Here is a 19,500-nt window from a genome sequence, read left to right on the forward strand (position 1 = left end):
TTTCATTTGTTTCACTTCTGAGGAGGGGTAACTGGGTAGTCCTTCCAGCTCCAGAGCAGAGGGCAGTTAGTCTGTCACCATCACGCCTGGAGATGGCTGTCTCACATCACTCCCACCACACAGCTCTCCATGAGAGATAACTAAAGTTCCCACTGTTAGCATGTTTCTAGAAGAAACTCTGTGAAAGAGGGCACTCTACCCAGAGGCTTGCTCTTATCCCATGAGACAAGATATCAGACCACAAAGGATGTCATCATTCTGGCCAATTGTCTGCCAGAATGTTCTGAAGAAAGAAAAGAAAATCCTCCATGGGACCTTTAGGTTGGAGGAAGTAAAGGCTGATGTGGGTTCAGGCCCAGACACAGAGAGGGCAGGGATATGTGAGGCTGGTAGAAGACATTCTTCTGTGCTCACCCCTCACCTGCCCCCAAACACACACAATGTGACCCATCAGCATGTGATGTCTCCACCCATAAAGGGATTTGAAGGTGCTGCCCAAAGCCTGCTGCACAGAGCCTTTGTTACCTGAGAGAAAAGACCAGAAGATAGGTGAGCCCCTACCCCAAATATGCACAGATTGTTCTGGCTCATTCCTGGGTTGCCCCTCTATACAGGATGCCTGGTTAAGTTCAAATCTCAGATAAACAATGAATACCTTATTAGTATAAGTATACCCTAAATACTGCATGGAACATACTTAAACTAAATTACTGGTTGTGTATTTGAAATTTAAATGTAACTGTACAACTTGTATTCTTAATTGCTAAGTCTCTGGCCATCCTAACTGGAGAACAGGAGTGGGTCTCTGAAAGTGTTGGGCATTGAGGTGGCAAAGGAGTGAAAGGGGCCAAGACAAACATTCCTTTATAGTGTTCCACGAGCCTAACCCTAAAACTTAGTTTTTACTTCCTTTCTTAACATTCCTAAGGCCAAGGAGGATCTATTATGATTTACATATCTACACCAATGCATATCATTGCATCAATATATAATCCGTTAATTTAAGAAAAACCTTACTGCTTACAGAAAAAAAATCAAAAGTCTTAGGATAGTAGTTAGTAACATCAGCTACCATTAACTGAACACCAACAATATGCTAGACATTTTACAATCATTTGCTCATTTAATGCTCACAATACCCTGTGAGGGAGGATTGTTACAAATGAGAAACCAAGGCCCACAAAGGTAAAAAACAAAACAAAACAAAAAATACTAATAAAAAAAATAAAAAATACTACTAGAAAGTGGTAGAACAAGGATTTGAATTCTAGTTGGTCTGATTCCAGGGTGCATGTTCTCTCCACCTGCAGAACTCTGCTGCATACCTCTTTTCCTTCCTCCCTCCCTCCTTTCCTTCCTTTCATCCCTGCCTCACATACTGCTCCCTTCTTCAATGTACACAGGCCTATCCCCATGCTTCCCTCTGGCAGGAGTGTCCTCCCTCCACCTCTGCACTTCAAGTCCTACCAATCCTCCAAGGTCAGCTTCCTAGATCTCAGGAAACAGACATAATCTCTTTTCCTCCTTTTCCTGCACGTTGCACGTTTCTACCTTAAACAGAGTTATTTATTATTTATGTGGCATTTTCATTCCTCCTACAGTTCACTGACTGTATCCTATACACCATTTAACACTGTGCCTAACCTAGTGTGAATCCAATAAACATTTGCTGAATGACTGAATGACTGAATGAATGGGAAAAGTGTTGGTGATCTGGGCAAAATCTAATCAAAATGTTTGCCACTACAAACCCACACTAGAGCATACCAAACCTGAGTGTCAACCAAGGCAGAAAACCAAGAGACTCTGTGATCTAAACAGACAGCTGAGCTCAGTTGCCTAGTGAATTTGGGTTAGTGCAGGTCATCAATCTGAGGAAGAAAGGCAGTGCAGTACAAGAGTAGAATGCCGGTCTAAGAGTTGGGATACCCGAGGTACATCTTCAGTTTCTACATTAATTTACTCTGTGACTTTGGACAAGTCACTTCACCTTGCAGGGCCTCAACTTCATAATCTGTAAAATAGGCGTAATAGTGGTACCCATCTCATAAGGTTGTTATGAGAATTACAGGAGTTAAAATATATAAACCATTTAGAGTTTTGCAGTGTATTGTATGTACTCAATACATATTTATTACTGTCATTATTATTATCATCTATAAGATGATCAGGAGGGACTGCATGACCCACTGTCATTTATTTGGAGAAAAACAATATTGCCCTTACATGTATGTTCCCTTAAATTTTGCTTTTCTGGACAACTAGAATAATGACAATTTAAGAATCATACAATCCCCAAAATGATCAATAGTGGAAAATTTTGGTTTTATAGATTTTGATTTTTAGAAAAACTAACAATTTCTTGCTTCACAATTCTGATTTGTACTCAGTCTACTGCCATGGATGACCTCCTTCTCAGGCAGAATCTCAAGCAGTGACGGACCATTCCAGAAATCAATCAGTAGGCTTTGTAACTGGCACTCTTCAAAATACGCACACATGAGTTTCAGCATCCAGAGAGCAGCGACGATGTGTGTGTGTGTTGCAGCTCCCAGTGGTTTGTATATACTCTGTATATAGTGAGCTCTTACATGTTTGCTGAATGGAGTTAGCAAAAACTCAACAGCAGCTACACACAGAGGGTGTAGACTTACTAGATGCCTTCTGGATCACCTTTGGGAAACCACTGTCACACCCTGATTTGTACAATCATGGCTGTTCTAAAGCCTGTCCTCCCGATGGCCACACATCTCTACCTGACGACTCCTGCACACAAGGTTGCAAACTACCGTTTGTCCTCAGAAGTGACTTTGGATTAAAGACTACCCTAAATCACCTCTAAAGCCTGTCCTCCCGATGGCCACGCATCTCTACCTGACGACTCCTGCACATAAGGTTGCAAACTACCGTTTGTCCTCAGAAGTGACTTTGGATTAAAGACTACCCTAAATCACCCCAGCCTCAGTTCTGCTTTTTCGGTTTCCATTTTCCACTAGGCATGACTAAGTGCCAGAGGTTCTGTCTGTCTGGGAAGATAGGAGTCACTGGAATTTTCTGTCCTCTTCTCTATGTGCAGCCTCCCTGCTACAATGTGGAGGCAGCTTTGAGGCCATGTCTTTCCTTCGATCTGATCCATTAAAATACCCCTTCTCCTCTTTTGTTCTCAGACTCCAGTAATAAGTTTGGCCGCAGCAACATTTTACTTTCTCTTAAAGGTACTTGGGGCCAGGTCTTAAGATTCTCAGAAGAGCTATTTCTGCTCAAAGCTTTTCCATGGGCACAGAGGCCTTCAGCCTCCCAAATGAGCCACTAGGAAGAAGGTTTCCAAGCCAGGCTATTCCATGGCTCCATGGATGGATGGGTACATGCATGCAGGTACGCTAACCTCCAGCCCTAGACTGCCCTGAACTGCTCCTGTGAGCAAGGGAGCAGGAAAGAGGCAGAGTAAAGATGGGAGATTACAGGTGGCTTGCGCTGGGCCCTGGACCAGCAATCAGGGGCACAGGGTTCAAATCTTAGCACTGTATGCCTTGAACAACTTCTTCTAGGAAATGACAATGATGAATTAAATGTCAACTCTATGCGAATCACTGTGCTAAGGGTTTTATATCAATCATTTTGTTTAATTTCCACCACAATGGTTAATGCTTACCATACTCATAACCAGCTGTACTAGATGATCTCTAAAGTTCCTTCCAAGTTCCATGGACTGAGACTGGCCTCCAATGTCACGCTTACCTTCCTAGAATGTATTACTGCTTGGTCACCCAACTTAGCTCTGCTGTTGACTGTGGATTTTGCAGATCACTGCCCCAATACTTGCTCCCCATTTTTTGCTCACCTCTATAAATCCTCTACTTTAATAAAGCAAGAATCTAGTTCATTTCCACAGGTAGCTGTTGTGCTGAATGATCTGACAATAGACAAGACAGAATCCCATTTCTGCAGAAGCAAGGCTGCAGCTTGTCATTATGATCTACGCTGGGCCCTGGACCAGCAATCAGGGGCACAGGGTTCTAATCTTAGCACTGTATGCCTTGAACAACTTCTTCTAGGAAATGACAATGATGAATTAAATGTCAACTCTATGCGAATCACTGTGCTAAGGGTTTTATATCAATCATTTTGTTTAATTTCCACCACAATGGTTAATGCTTACCATACTCATAACCAGCTGTACTAGATTATCTCTAAAGTTCCTTCCAAGTTCCATGGACTGAGACTGGCCTCCAATGTCACGCTTACCTTCCTAGAAATGTATTACTGCTTGGTCACCCAACTTAGCTCTGCTGTTGACTGTGGATTTTGCAGATCACTGCCCCAATACTTGCTCCCCATTTTTTGCTCACCTCTATAAATCCTCTACTTTAATAAAGCAAGAATCTAGTTCATTTCCACAGGTAGCTGTTGTGCTGAATGATCTGACAATAGACAAGACAGAATCCCATTTCTGCAGAAGCAAGGCTGCAGCTTGTCATTATGATCTGCACAGAACGGACAGTCATGATTGTTCTTTGATGCTTCCCTTTTTTCTAGAATTCATGCCGTAATGAGAAGTGATGGAAACAAGAGGCTTGGCCCTCCTGCTTTGGCTGGACTCCACATTACACATGACAGCCCTGAGGAGCCCTGGCGGCACCTGTCAGAAACAACATGCACATCTGAACAGTCAAGCCTAATTCCCAAGAAGCTGTTTTAACTTGACATCTGAAAATGTATTGCATCTAGAATAATTTTACTGGGTGTGTATTTAGGGCATATGTTTGCACGTTCTGCAACTGAGTGTTCTATAAATATCAGGCACGGGCTGTACAAAAAAGTATCACGTACATGGTGTACTTAATTCCATTTAGTAATGTTTTCAATTTGTGTCTGACCTCTGGCAACAGAGATGGAAGTTTCTCAATGTGAATAAAAAAGTATGCCAAGCTACCTTAAATATAAGTTTCACTTAAAATGCCAGAAATATATTAGAGCTTAGTAATCATTGGGTAGATACTAGTCTAGTACTTTTAGAAGAGGGTACTGAGGCCCAGAAAAGTGACACGTTTTCCCCACAATCACACAGGAAATTAATAATGGTGCCTAGATGAGACCCATGTCTCCTAATGGTAAATGGCTCGCTCTGGGATGGGGGCTGTATTAGCAGTAACTGACAGCCAGGCTTTTTAATGGAGCTTATAGTTTCAGAGCAACAGATGTCAGGTTCTAATAAATAACACGTTCTTTCTGACCTATGCAATTTGGAGAGGATGCCTGGATGTCAGGCAGATCTGGATTCCTCCCCATCTCTGTTGCTCTCTCTTCAGAAAAGAAAAACAAACCAAATCCCTAGAAGATACTTTTCAAAATGATACTCTTTGAGAGTTCAAGGATCCAATCATTCCATGTTATTTATTTGGTTCACTTTTATCTTCACAGCTTCTACATTTCTAAACACTAGGACGAGAGAGCCCAGAAGGGACAGGTGAGCTTGGTCGTATAGGAACCTGGTGTATACAGGAATGGCCTTGGTGACCTCAGCCTTCCCCAAATTCTGTAGGCTCACCAGCACTGGTTTCCTTACTGTCCTCTCAGGGTGATCTGATCACCAAAGCTATGCTGGCCTGGGCCTGGAAAATTCCCTCTTCTCTCCGGAGTGGGGTTCAGCTAAGATGATAGGACGAGAGAGCCCAGAAGGGACAGGTGAGCTTGGTCGTATAGGAACCTGGTGTATATAGGAATGGCCTTGGTGACCTCAGCCTTCCCCAAATTCTGTAGGCTCACCAGCACTGGTTTCCTTACTGTCCTCTCAGGGTGATCTGATCACCAAAGCTATGCTGGCCTGGGCCTGGAAAATTCCCTCTTCTCTCCGGAGTGGAGTTCAGCTAAGATGAGATAGGGATTTTTTTTTTTTTTGGCGGCTGGCCAGTCTGGGAATCCGAACTCTTGACCTTGGTGTTATAACACTGCGCTCTAACCAGCTGAGTAAACGGCCAGCCCTAGGTTGGGATTTTTTAAAGGGAATTATTCCTAGGAAACTCAGTGCAAAAGAGAAGAAAAAAAGAAAACCCATGAATCATACCAGTTGGGCTTATAGGTTGTGTCGCTAAGGTCTGACCCCAGATGGGCCCCCTGGGGCAAAGCTTCCTGGGAGCCCAGCCCTGGATGTTCTGCTCTCTGCCAGTTACCCTTCCTGCCCATGAGAGAAGAAAAAAAGAAAACCCATGAATCATACCAGTTGGGCTTATAGGTTGTGTTGCTAAGGTCTGACCCCAGATGGGCCCCCTGGGGCAGAGCTTCCTGGGAGCCCAGCCCTGGATGTTCTGCTCTCTGCCAGTTACCCTTCCTGCCCATGAGGCTCAGTTCTGCAGCTGCTGCCCACTAGCAGAGGCGACATGGGGAGTGAGCAAGTATAGCTGGCTGCAGTTCTTAGCTTCCTGGTTGTCCCCCACCCCTTAGGTGCCAGATGGGAGTTCCAGGAGTACAAATATGAAAGGAAGAGACAGGTTGAGGGGGGAGTGGTGGTCCAGGAGGAGAGAGAGAGTGTTGCAAAGTCCTCTTCAGGATTTTCTCTAATACTGAGCGGTGTCTGGATGTGGAGGAATGAGGAGAAGCTCAGTGCTACCTGGGTTCTAAAGCTGGTTCAGCTCAGGCTCCCTCCAGCCAGTTTACCAAGCACAGGGACTGCAGAGAGAGGCCAGAGTCTGCAACTCAGTCTCAACAGAAACAAAGCATCATGTGAGCTGCCTTAAGGAGCTACCAACAAGGAGTGAAGAAGTGAGTGATTAATTCCCGGAGAAACAAACACACAAACAGGCCTATATTATAATCACTTACACTTCGTGAATACCCTTCCCCCAGCCCCATCCTAGTCCCCAAAGAATTCCCAGGCCTCGGGGCTCCTGAGCCCTTGCTTTGAAGCGCACTGTGAGAACTGGGATTTCTACACTGTGCTCGGAGTCCCAAGGGGCTAGGGGGCCTCAGAGGCCACAGTAAAGGGTGGGGATAGGGAACAAAATGGGTGGAGACATCTGTCCCCTTCTCTTGAATCAAGGGGAGGAGATCTATTTTTATCTGTTTTATTTAAAGGACTAATAATGCATGAGGCTGGATTGAAGCATCTGGCAGCGAATGAGAAGTTTGAAGAAAACAGTGTCTTTGGGAATACTACGATATTAACAATGAAAACTAATTAATATAGTCCAGAATATACAATTTTAAAAAGAATTCTCAAAAGAGAAAGTTACTCTGCAAAGACATCTGGATGACAAATAATAAAAGTATGCATGGTGAAGAGCCACATATGGGAAATTATGGACTGCTTTGAGAGGGTTTGGATAGGTTTCTAATAAGAAAATAATAACATCTCTCTCTGCGCTTGAGGCAGGAAAGGAGACAACAAATGGCTTTAGGAGGTTCATGATGAATTACTCCATGTGTTGACTGAGAAGCTGTTTTCTTAAATAGTCTTTAGTGATTCCATTTATATAATGGATTTAATGTGTGACAAGCCATTGCAGAAGGTGGTTTGGGGTTAAATTCTACTCTAAGATCTTACTTGGGCCTCTAGGATCACCCTGATGTTTTACACAATAAAATCTGTGGAAAAAAATCATTCTATTTATAGATTTCTTAGACTAGAAAGGATTATAAAAAGTCATCAGCTCCATTCTTCTACAGAGGTCTAAAGCTATATATATACACACACACACACACAAGATACCAAGGTAACTAGTGGGTTTAGTTGTTTTTTAAAAGTGATGGTTGGTTTTATGTAGATTAAGCAACTGAAGGATGGAATGGTCCCACTTTTCAAACTGACTGTGATGGCACCAAGAAGATACAAACACAGGGGATAACAGCCCACGGGTGGAGCAGCCTAGAACTTTAGAACCTTTGGCCAAGCCATTGAGGTTGGGGGACTGTTTATTGGGGTACATGTGAAGGTATCAATGTTGACTCTGCTATCCTTTAATTAAAAATCTCCTTTTCGCCTCCAGGAATGATGATGCTGATAGTTTACATTTATCAAATGCTCACCACATGCCAGACCCTATGCTGGACAATTCACCTACTTTACTCCAGGTCATAGGCAAAATTCTAAAATGACCCCCAAGATTCTCCACCCCCTGTATCATCCCCAGGATTATGAGTATGATGGATTTTGTTCTGGTAATAAGGTTTTTCTATACTGCACAGATGAATTTAAGAAAGGAGGATTAACTGACCTAATCAAATGGACCCTTTAAATCTGGGTCTAGAGGTCAAAGACACAGAAGTCAGAGATTCAAAATATGAGGAGGATTTGACATATCACTACTGGCTTGAAGATGGAGGGGATCATGAGGCAGGGAATGCAGCCAGTTTCTAGCTGCTAAGAGTGGTCTCTAATTGAGAGCCAGCAAGGAAACAGGGACCTTACTCCTACAATCACAAGAAACTTAACCCTGCCAACACCCTGAGTGAGCTTGGAAGAGGAACCTGAGCCTTGGGAGAGAGCACAGCCCTAGCCAACACCTTGATTTTAGTTGTCTGGGACCCTGAACAGAGAACCCAGGCATGTTGTGTGGGACTCTTAACCCACAGAAACCGGGAGATGAATAATTTGTGGTGTTTCCAGATGGTAAGTTTATGGTAATTTGTTAATCAGCAACATAGGAAATCATATACTCCATGTGATACTCCTAATAACCTTTTAAACATTTTCTAGATGAGGAGACAAAGACTTGGGGAGATAATGAATTTGCCTAAAGTAACATAGCTAGTGAGTGGCAGAGACAGGTTTAAACTCAGCTATGTCTTGACTTCAGAGTCAGTGCCCTTAACTGCTGTATGCATTTCCTCTCTGTATGTATGTTACCTAAGTGCCAGGCCTCTGAGGAGGGAGCCTCAGACAAATGGTAAAAAGAGTGGGGAACTGTGTCTGTCTGCCTGACTGTAGATACACAAAAAGGTCAGAGGACCTATGTTGAGCTCTGTCTCAACTAGAAGCCACTAGAAGCCCTTGGGAAAGTTAATTAATCACTCTGAGCCTCAGTTTTCTAATCTGCATGAAGAGCCCTCAGAATTTTTGCATCACATCCCTCCCAGAACTGCAATAACAATCCCATGGAAGTGTGTGAGGTGTACTACAAATGGCGAAGTACATGGGGCAGGCAGAGGTGCCTGGATGTCACGTAGGTGTACTTTTATTTTCTTGATGACTGAGAGTCTCAGTGTTCTCTACATACGGGATGGATATACTCTCTCTGATGGCTTATTTTGAGGAAGACATTTAGAAATAAGGTTTTTGTTGCAGAGAAAATCATTCTCTATTACCTTTATTTGGAAACTACAGAATAAGATGAAATGCAATTTTTCTTTCTTTTCCTAAATTCTTTAAAAGTCAGTTGACTGTTAAAAGCCTAAGTAATAACAATGTATTGTGAAATTCATTAAATATGTAGAAGTAAAACTTGAATACAATAGCAGAAAGGCTAATGAAAGTATAAAGAGAGTTACAATATTTTAGGTTTTTACATTATATGTGAAGCATTATAATATTAATTCGTGGTAGGCTGTGGTAAGTTAAGGGTGTATTTTTTGTGTATAAGTAACTAAAACATGATACAAACAGATACAGCTAAAAAGCCAATAAAAGAGATAGAATGGCATACTAAAAAATACTTGGATAAATTAAAAGAAAACAGGAAGGGAAGAGCAAAGTAATAAAGAACAGGAAAAATTAAAAAACAAATAGCAAGATGGTAGGACTTAAATCCAGTGAGCTCATTAATTTTTGTTAAATGTAAATGAACTAAATACTCCAATTAAAAGGCAGAGATTATCAGATTAGATTTTAAAAAGTCTATAAAAAGGTTTTCTTGAAATATGAAGATACGGGGCTGGCCCGGTGGCGCACTGGATAGTGCGCCGCTTGGGAAGCGCGGCGGCGCTCCCGCCGAGGGTTTGGATCCCACATACAGACCGGTTCCCGCTCACTGGCTGAGCGAGGCGCGGGAGCAACACCGAGGGTTGCAATCCCGTTGCCGGTCCCCGGTCCGGTACGGGGGCAACACTGAGGGTTGCGATCCGTTGCCGGACACGGAAAAAGACAAAAAAAAAAAAAGAAATATGAAGATACAGATAGAAGGAAATAAAAAGGATGAAAAAAGACACACTATGCAAAAGATATGAAGAAGAAAGCTGGTGTAACTATATTGATATCAAACAAAGCAGACTTCAAGTCAAGGAGTACTATTAGAAATTACCAGTATTATTAGAGTTATTTATTAAGAAGACATACAATTCTAAATATGTATGTATCTAAATAATAAAACTTCAAAATATAAAAAGCAAAAATTGACAGAACAAAAAGGAGAAATAGATAAATCTAAAACCATAGGTGGAGATTTTAATACCTCCTTACAGTAACTGATATAATAAATAGACACATAAAAAAATCCAGTAAGGAGATAGAAGATTTTAAGAATACTAACAAGCAATTTGACTTAGCTAATGTATATATAGACTACTAAAACCTTAAACTGCAGGACACACATTCTTTTCAAGATAGACCACACACTGGGCCACAAAACAAGTCTCAAAGGCTTGAAATAATACAAATTATGATCTCTGACCAAAACAGAATTAAATTAGAAATCAATAACAATCAAATATCTACAAAAATCCCCAAACACTTGAAATTCAAGAAGCACAATTATAAATAACCCATGATTCAAAAAACAAAAAGAAATCACAAGGGAAATTAGAAAATATTTCTAACAAAATGATAATGAAAAACAACATATGAAAATTTGAGGGATGCAGCTATAAAGCAAACCCTAGAGCGTAATTTTATATTTTAAAAAAAGAAAGGATTGAAATTGATGACCCAATTTCTTCAGTCTGATAAAGACATCTATCCACTCTAAGAAGCCTGAAATGGAAGAAAAAATTAAACTGAAAATAAACAGAAGATAGAATATAATAAAGATAAAAGTATAAGTTAATAAAATAGAAAAAAAACCATGAATAAAATCAAGGCTAAAAGTCGCTTCTTTGAAAAGATTAGTAAAATCAATAAGCTCTTAGCTAGACTGTTTTCATAAAAAGGGAGAGAGAAAAAAATACAAATTATCACTAAAGAAGAATGAAAGAGGTATATCACTATAGATCCTATAGCTACTAAAAGGAAAACAAGGAAATATTATAAACAATCCTATGCCAATCACTTTCACAACTTAGACATGATGGGTAAAATTCCTTATGAAAAAAACACAACTTGCTAAAACTAACAGGAGAAGACATTTAAAAAATCTAAATGCCACTATATTTAGTAAAAACACTAAATTTCTTCTCACAAAGAAAACTCTATCAAACATTTATAAAGAATAAGGTCAAACCTATACAAACTTTCAGAAAACAAAAAAGGAAGGAATACTTCACAATTAATTTTGTGAAGCCAGCATAGTGCTGATACCAAAAACCTGACAAAGACAGCACAAGAAAAGAAATTTCAGACCAATATCACTCATGAATATACATGTAAAAGATCTTAACAAAATTTTAGCAAATCAAATCTAATAATATAGAAAAGGATTAAGGACAAAATATAACTGAGAAGGGTTTATCTTTGGTTGGTTCAACATTCGATAACTGATTAATGTAATTCACCACATTAACAGAATAAAGAAAAACCATATGATTATGTCAACAGATGCAGAACAAGCATTCTACAGAATTCAAAACCAAATCATGATAAAAACTTTTCACAAAGTAAGAATACAAGGTGATTTCTTCAATCTGATAAAAAAAAATCTGTTAGCATCAATGGGGGAAAATACGGCCTGATGTCTGATCTGACCACTTTTGTTCAACATGGTACTGGAGGTCCTAGTTACTGCAAGTAGGTAAGACAAAGGGGTAGGTAATGCAGGGGCTGGCTGTTTAGTTCAGTTGGTTAGAAAGCAGTGTTGATAAAACCAAAGTCAAGGGTTCAGATCCCTCAAGGTGATTTCTTCAATCTGATAAAAAAAAATCTGTTAGCATCAATGGGGGAAAATACGGCCTGATGTCTGGATCTGACCACTTTTGTTCAACATGGTACTGGAGGTCCTAGTTACTGCAAGTAGGTAAGACAAAGGGGTAGGTAATGCAGGGGCTGATTGTTTAGTTCAGTTGGTTAGAAAGCAGTGTTGATAAAACCAAAGTCAAGGGTTCAGATCCCTGTACTGACCAGCCCCCCCCAAAAAAAAACCAAGAAAGAAATAACATGACTAGAAAAAGAAATACAAAAAACATAAAGACTAGAAAGAAAAAAGTAAAACTGTTAGCCAATGACATGACTGTTTATGTAAAAAATTCTAAGAAATCTATAAAAAAGCTACTAGACCTTAGTAAGTAGTAAGTAAATTTAGCAATGTCATACCATGTGAATATAGAAATCATTTGTATTCTTTTATACTGGCAACAAGCAACTGGAAAATAAATTTTAAAAAATATCATTTACAATAAAAGTAAGAGCATTTAAAAATATTCAAGACTTCCACATTGAAATCTCAAAAAATTTCTGAGAGAAATGAAAACAAACCCATGTTCCTTGGTTGGAAGATTCTATACTCTTAAAATGTCAATTCTTTCCTTGTTGTTCTACAGATCTAGTGCCACCCCAGTAGGCTTTTTAGGAGGGAGGGAGGGGTTGTAATTGGCAAGCTGATTCTAAAATTTATATGGAAATGCAAAGGACCTAGAATAGCTAAAACAGTCTTTAAAAAGAATAAAGTGTTGATTTAAAGAAATATTGGTAGTGGTGTACAAACAGACAAATAGGTTAATGGAACAAAACGGAGTATCAGGAAATCGACCCACTCCGATATGGTCACTTGGTTTTTGACAAAGCTGTGAAAATAACTAATTCAAAGGGGTAAAGAAAACTCTTCAACAAATGTTGCTGAAATATCTGGGTATATATAAACAAAAAGTTAACTTCAGCCTCTACGTCATACCATTAACAATAATTAATTTGAGATGGATCACAGACCTAAATGTCAAAGCAAAAACTAAAGCCTCTAGAGGAAAACCCAGAAGAATTTCTTTATGACCTTGTGGTAGGCAAATAATTCTGAGGACACAAAGAACACTAACATAGAAAGAAAACATTGCTAAAATATATTTCATAAAAAATAAAAATTTTCTTTTCATCAAAAGGCATTTATGAAAATGAAAAGGCAAGCCACAGATTGGGAGACAATACTCACAATGCACATATCTCAAAAATATATACACAAACTCCTATATAAAACTTATTAATAAAAAGACCAACAACCAAATTAAAAATATACAAGATTTGAACAGATACTTCATACTTCACAAAAGAAGATAAACCAGTAAGCACATGAAAAGATGCTCAACCTCATTAATCACTGGGAAATGCAAATTGAAAACATGAGATATCACTTCATCCCCTGTAGAATAGCTAAAATTTAAAAGGCTGACCATACCAAGTGCTGGAGAGGATGTGGAACAACCGGAATTCCTCACACATTGCTGATGGGAGTGTAAACCGGTACAACAACTTTGGAAAAAGTTTGTCAGTTCTTTAATAAAATTAATTCTATACATACCTCCACTCCCAGGTATTTACCCAAAGAAAGGAAAACATATGTCTATAAAAAGATTTGTTCCTAGCAGCTCTATTCATAAAATCCCCAAACCTGAAACAACTCAAATATCCATATACTAGCGAATGGATTAATAAATATACTATATTAATAGAATATTACTCAGCAGTAAGAAAGAAATGATAAATAACAGATAACAGATAAATCTTAACAAATAAATCTTAAAAAATTATGTTGAATGAAAACAAGAAACAAAAGAGTATAATCTGTATTACTCCATTTATAGGAAGTATCTAGAAGAGGAAAAATTAAGACAGGGTGATAGAAATCAGAACAGCAATTGCCTTGGGTGTAAAGAGACTACTGGTGTTTGGAAAGGGGTATTGGGTAACTTTGTCAAAACTTACCAAAAGGTATACTTAAAATCTGTCCACTCCTTTGCATGTAAATTACACTGCAAAAAATTATATACATATATATGCAAAGCCCTTGCTTTCAAAGAACTCATGATTTGGTTAAGGAAACAAGACATATATGAAGATGTGGAAAAACCAAAAAATCATACAAAAGAGATGCCAAAGCAGTATGTAACCACAGTCAAATGAGACTGGGAAGAAGAGGGGAAAGAGCTGCCTGTGAGTTAGAGCAGATGGGAAAACCCATATGGAAGTAGAAAGAAGGATTAGATTTGAGGGGGCAGAAAGAGGGTGGGAGGAAAGGAGTGAGCAAAGACACTGAGGGACAGAGCAGAAGTTAAACCCCAGGGTCTTCTATATGCGTTGACTGACCTAACATAGAAAGTCCATCCATTAGGGAGGAGTACAGTTCTGTTTTACAGAATGCAGTTCAGAGAGGTTAAGAGCCCTGGCCCAAGGCCACAGAGCTTATAGGATTAGACTTTGGGACAGGAATTGGGATCTAGTAAAGGGTATTTCACTTGTGAGAGACAGACCATGAGCAAGAAGCACGTGTGGTAGGAAAAGCCCTGGTCAGTGCCAGGAAGTGTCCTTTCTGAGTTCACATGTTTAGAACTTTGCTCTACGTGAGGGAATAAACAGCTGACTCCACTCAAAGGGCTCTATTACTGTTCATTACCCGTGAGAGTGTTTATGTCATGGGCAGAGCTCCCCTACTGAATTATAGCCTTTTACGCACTGTGTACATACAGTATTTCCAGAGGACAAAGAAACAGGGCGTGTAAGGAATGCTGCAGTTGACCTTTCTTTCTTTCCATCCTTTCTCTCAGCCTTCTCAAACAATCTCAAGCCTATACTGCAGGACAGTTCTTTGGCTGTGTTTATCCATTACCTGGCCCTCTGACATAGCCCAGAGCAGTTACTCAGTTCTGCTGAGAATGGAGACTTTACACTATTTCTTCTTGCCAGTATGGGCTGCTGGCTTTCTCTCTGATTACATTTAAAATGCATCCATCTTCACTACAGTAAAAGGCAGATTTTTCAAACTGCTTCAGATGTTTTCTTTAGATTGGTGTTAGTTAACATAAAGCAAATGTCTCTTGAAACTCTGAACCAATCTGTTAAGATAAACAGGCTTCACTTATGATATTCCTATACTGAAATCATAGGCTTGTGGTCTGCAACGTCTAAAAGACTCAATTCATACATGCTAAAATGTCTACTTAAGAAAAACACACACTCACGCACACATACACACATACAAGATAGCTTTGCTATGGAAACCACAAAGACATGTCTGGTTCTGACTCCATAGCACATACCACAAATAACGGCCCATCTTCTAAGGATAGATCCTATGTATACACGGGGAAAGCCCAGAAAATTAAACAACTGCGATACTTTAAACATAAAACTTACTTTATAATTCCTTTTTACAACTGTATTTCAAGATATGTAAGTCTTAATCATTTTTATGAATTGTATCTGCATGTTTGTTTGTTTCCTGGAAAAAAATTTCAGACTTGGGTGTCATGAATAAAAAGGGAAAATACAGGGAGAGAGGGCACACTGAAGTTTCAGATAACATCAACTCTGGATTCCATATATGAATCTGGAACAGTGTGAATTTCTAGAAAATTATTTCAAAATTTCTGTCATTATTTCAAAGAGTTCTGAGCCTGCTGTAAGTGAAGGTGTTGTATTACAGAAAGTACAGGAGATGCCAGGAAGCCCCCTGGGAGGGAAAGGGTCGGGGGCCGAGGGAGGCAAGTGCAAGAAGCCGTACTAATCAATACATTGTAGGTCTGCAAGGCCAGGCTTTATTAGTAGGTACTTTAAAACTAGTCAGAGTTTTGATAAGATAAAGGCTTTATCTCCTCTGCTGGGCTACAAATTCCATGAACACATGGATAATTTCTAATTTGTTTAGCATTATATCCCCAGCATGGAACACAATGCCTGGAACACGGTGGATGCTTAATAAATATTGGGTGAGTGAATCAAGAGGATGCTTAGTAGATAGTCTTCATTTGTGTGATTCTTTGGATCTGATCATCCTTCAGCTGGGATCACAGGTGTGAGCATATGGCTGTTCAGTGAGAAAGTAATAACAACATGCCATGCTCTGATTTATTTTTGGAGACAATGATTTTGACCCACTGCTGCTTCGATCTAGGAAGCCATGGTTCACGAAGACTCATGTTCCAGATACTCCAGTCTTACCTATAAAAAACAGTTGGCATATTTCTATATTTACCTATTACATATGACTGAGGTGTGAACCTTCTGAGAGGTTCGCGAGCAATAGCTGTATCTCTAAACTCCAAACTGTAGCTAACTTCAACCTCTATCAAGTCCCCAGCCTACTTCCATTTTTGATTTTATAGCTATATGCTATTTGTGCAACTGTTTATTCAATCAAGAAACACACAGGTCCACTTTGGGCAATGGCTGTGGTACACACTACAGAAATGCAATGAGGTATGTAATTTAAAGAGATTCACTCCCATCTGAAAAAGTGCTACTGGATCCATGTATTGATTACTAAGCAAAAATTCTATTTGTTTACTGTCACCTGAAACTGTCCAGTTTTTGAAAAAAACACAAAAGTAGCTGCCAACATTTTCATCATTGATATCATTTATCCACAACTCCAATTCCAATTTAGTACTTCTCTAATCTAAATAGACAGGTAGAGGCTGGCCAGTTAGCTCAGTTGGCTAGAGCGTGGTACCGATAACACCAAGGTCTGAGGTTCAATTCCTGCACTGGCCAGCACAAATTAAAAAAAAAAGAAAGAAAGAAAGATAAATAGGTAGATTTTTGATAAATCCTACAATCCATTTAATAACACCAAGGTCTGAGGTTCAATTCCTGCACTGGCCAGCACAAATAAAAAAAAAAAGAAAGAAAGAAAGATAAATAGGTAGATTTTTGATAAATCCTACAATCCATTTAAAGAAAAAAAAAAACAAAAACAAAAAACCAAAAAAACAGTTATGGCCACTTTTAGAGACCAACAGGAACAGTAGGAAAAGGAAACATGTCGATATAGGTCAGTTTCTTCCTGATGAGGCTACACAGAGGGTTGTCAGACATTTTCTGCAAAGGGTCAAATAGTAAATATTTTTGGCTTTGCAGGCCATACGGTCTCTGTTGCAACTACTCACTCTGCCACTGTAACATGAAAGCAGCCATAGACAATAAGAAATGGGCATTGCTGTGTACAACTTTACAAAAATAGGCGCAGGGCAGTAGCTTGCCAACCTCTTGACTAGATAAACAAATTGTTCCTATCTGTAGGAAATAACAATGGATATACTTACTTTGCTCTTTTGGCCATTTCATTTCCATCCCATCTGGGGCTGTATGGATAATTTTTTTGGGCCTGAGAGTAAAGCTGTCCACTGTTGGTAAAGTGATAGACAGACTGAAATGTGAGAGTCGGCTGGTCTCGAGGAAAAAACAAGGGCAGGTCAACTGCAAAGACAGAAGAAAGGAAAAGAAGGTTAGAGCTTAAACACATCTTAAGACACTTTTTTGGCTTAATCAGAATGTTGGGTACAAGACTATATTTGAACTATAAGTACTGGTTAAAGCTTAGATAAAAGGTGTAGGGAGAGGGACCAAGAAATACAGGGCTTCTTCCCTGCTTTCAAGGAGTTTATAATCTAGTTAGAGAGGCAAATCACATGAATGAAAATGTAACCAATATGAGGCATGATGTGTAGATTTTGAAAAAACCCTATGTAATGGTTACAGAAGCTCAGGGTAGAAATACGAGTGAGTACCCCCCGCCATCTGAACTTCCCCAATATTCCATAGCAGAGTTACCTGTATATCTGTTCGAAGTCTGTTATACCATAAACTCTTCAAGGGTTGGGCAGTATTTTCCTCATCTATATAATTTGATGGAGGAAGTGGGATGGAGGCTATTTTTCAAGATTGGATTTAGAAAAGGGATAAAGAGGGCAGATGAGAATCTTTCTACTTTATGGGATACGGCAATTGGACCACCAGAAAAAACAGTTCTCTCTCTGCTTCCAAAGAAGTAGTGAATTTTGATACTCAGCAGTTTCAATTTTTTCCATATGCATTACCACATATATTTATAGCTCCTAAATCAGTGGGAGCTCCTTAATGAACTGCAACAGGGACTTAGCACTAAATATGTCTGCTGTTACAGTAATCCTTGCTCTTAACATATAGTATGTGTTTTTTCTTTTCATTTTGGGGTTCTTTAACTCAATTTTAAAAAATAAAATGACTTGCTATTTTTAGTTGGGGCAAGCTATCCAGGCTGATTTTAATCCTTGCTCTTAACATATAGTATGTGTTTTTTCTTTTCATTTTGGGGTTCTTTAACTCAATTTTAAAAAATAAAATGACTTGCTATTTTTAGTTGGGGCAAGCTATCACTAAAAATACAGATTGTTTCAATAGCACATTCTTCAAGATCTATGATGTGTGTTTTGTGTGAATGTTATCTACTAATAGGACAATGAACAGGCACATTATCAAAAATAATAAGAAAAATGTGTACAGAATTTTCTAGTGTTATGGAGTACTTTTCTATACTTTTTCTAATTTGTTACTTATAACTCTGTGAGAGACATTATTTTTACTATCTGCATTTAAAAGATGAGCAAACTTGAGACTCCAAGATGTTTATTTCTTACTCATGTTACAGGTGCACAAGGGCAAGACTCAAATCCAGTCCCATGATTCAAGTCCTAGGCTCCTCTACTACTCTAAAGGACACTGGTACAACCTACATACAGCTCACTCACTATGCCATAACTACAATTAAGTAAGATAAAGTCTCCATTGTGAAGCATAAGGTTCATCTTTTTGATTACATGAGGCAGATATATTTAAAAAATATATACTAGTTTGTTATACGTATATCACCATCCCAGTCTGGGTTGACAATCAACTTGGACTAGGCCCTTTATGCACCTAATATAATTTCTTGAAGGAAAAGTTAGGTTCACAGCAAATCTTAAAAAAGAAAAACCAACCAAAAAACCCCAAGAAATAAAAAACTGTCCAGTTGGTGGGGCCTCTTAGACCTCTGAGTATATCTGACTCTGATGATGTCTGACTCAGTGCTGTAGGGGGTTTCTACGGATGAATCACAATACAACCAAAGAAAAGTAGCAAGATTTTGAATGTCCACTCTTTAGTCACATTTTTCAAGTGTAACAATAAGGTCGTCTCAATAGGTATTTATTCGTGCCAAAGAAGAGATTTAGTAACATATAGAAACAATACAGAATATGAAAAAAACTAAATCAAATTATAAATAATTCAATTCAGAAAACCCTTTTGTATCCCTTCTAATTACAAAGCATAATTTTGTAGCATCTTCAGTTACTTTGAACAAATATTGCTTTCTAAAATTTTTATATCTTTTCTGATTACTCATTTCATTTCCTGATTAATTTTATTTATTTTTATTTTTTTTGTCTTTTTGTCTTTTTTCCGTGTCCAGCAACGGA

General features: G+C 39.0%; 1 protein-coding gene and 1 non-coding gene across 2 annotated transcripts in view; one reads left to right on the forward strand and one right to left on the reverse strand.

The window, feature by feature from the left end:
• The window catches only part of BRE (brain and reproductive organ-expressed (TNFRSF1A modulator)), a 334,059-nt gene that overhangs the window by 17,797 nt on the left and 296,762 nt on the right, over positions 1-19,500 (reverse strand). The window contains exon 10 of the mRNA XM_008571568.1: positions 17,326-17,479. Within this exon, the coding sequence (XP_008569790.1) occupies positions 17,326-17,479 (154 nt within the window). The remainder of the gene's footprint in view (positions 1-17,325; positions 17,480-19,500) is intronic.
• Positions 16,701-16,774, forward strand: TRNAI-GAU. The gene has a single exon. It is a non-coding gene; the product is annotated as a tRNA-Ile (tRNA).

Source organism: Galeopterus variegatus, unplaced genomic scaffold (genome assembly GCF_000696425.1).
Source record: "Galeopterus variegatus unplaced genomic scaffold, G_variegatus-3.0.2 Scaffold704, whole genome shotgun sequence".
NCBI lineage: Eukaryota > Metazoa > Chordata > Mammalia > Dermoptera > Cynocephalidae > Galeopterus > Galeopterus variegatus.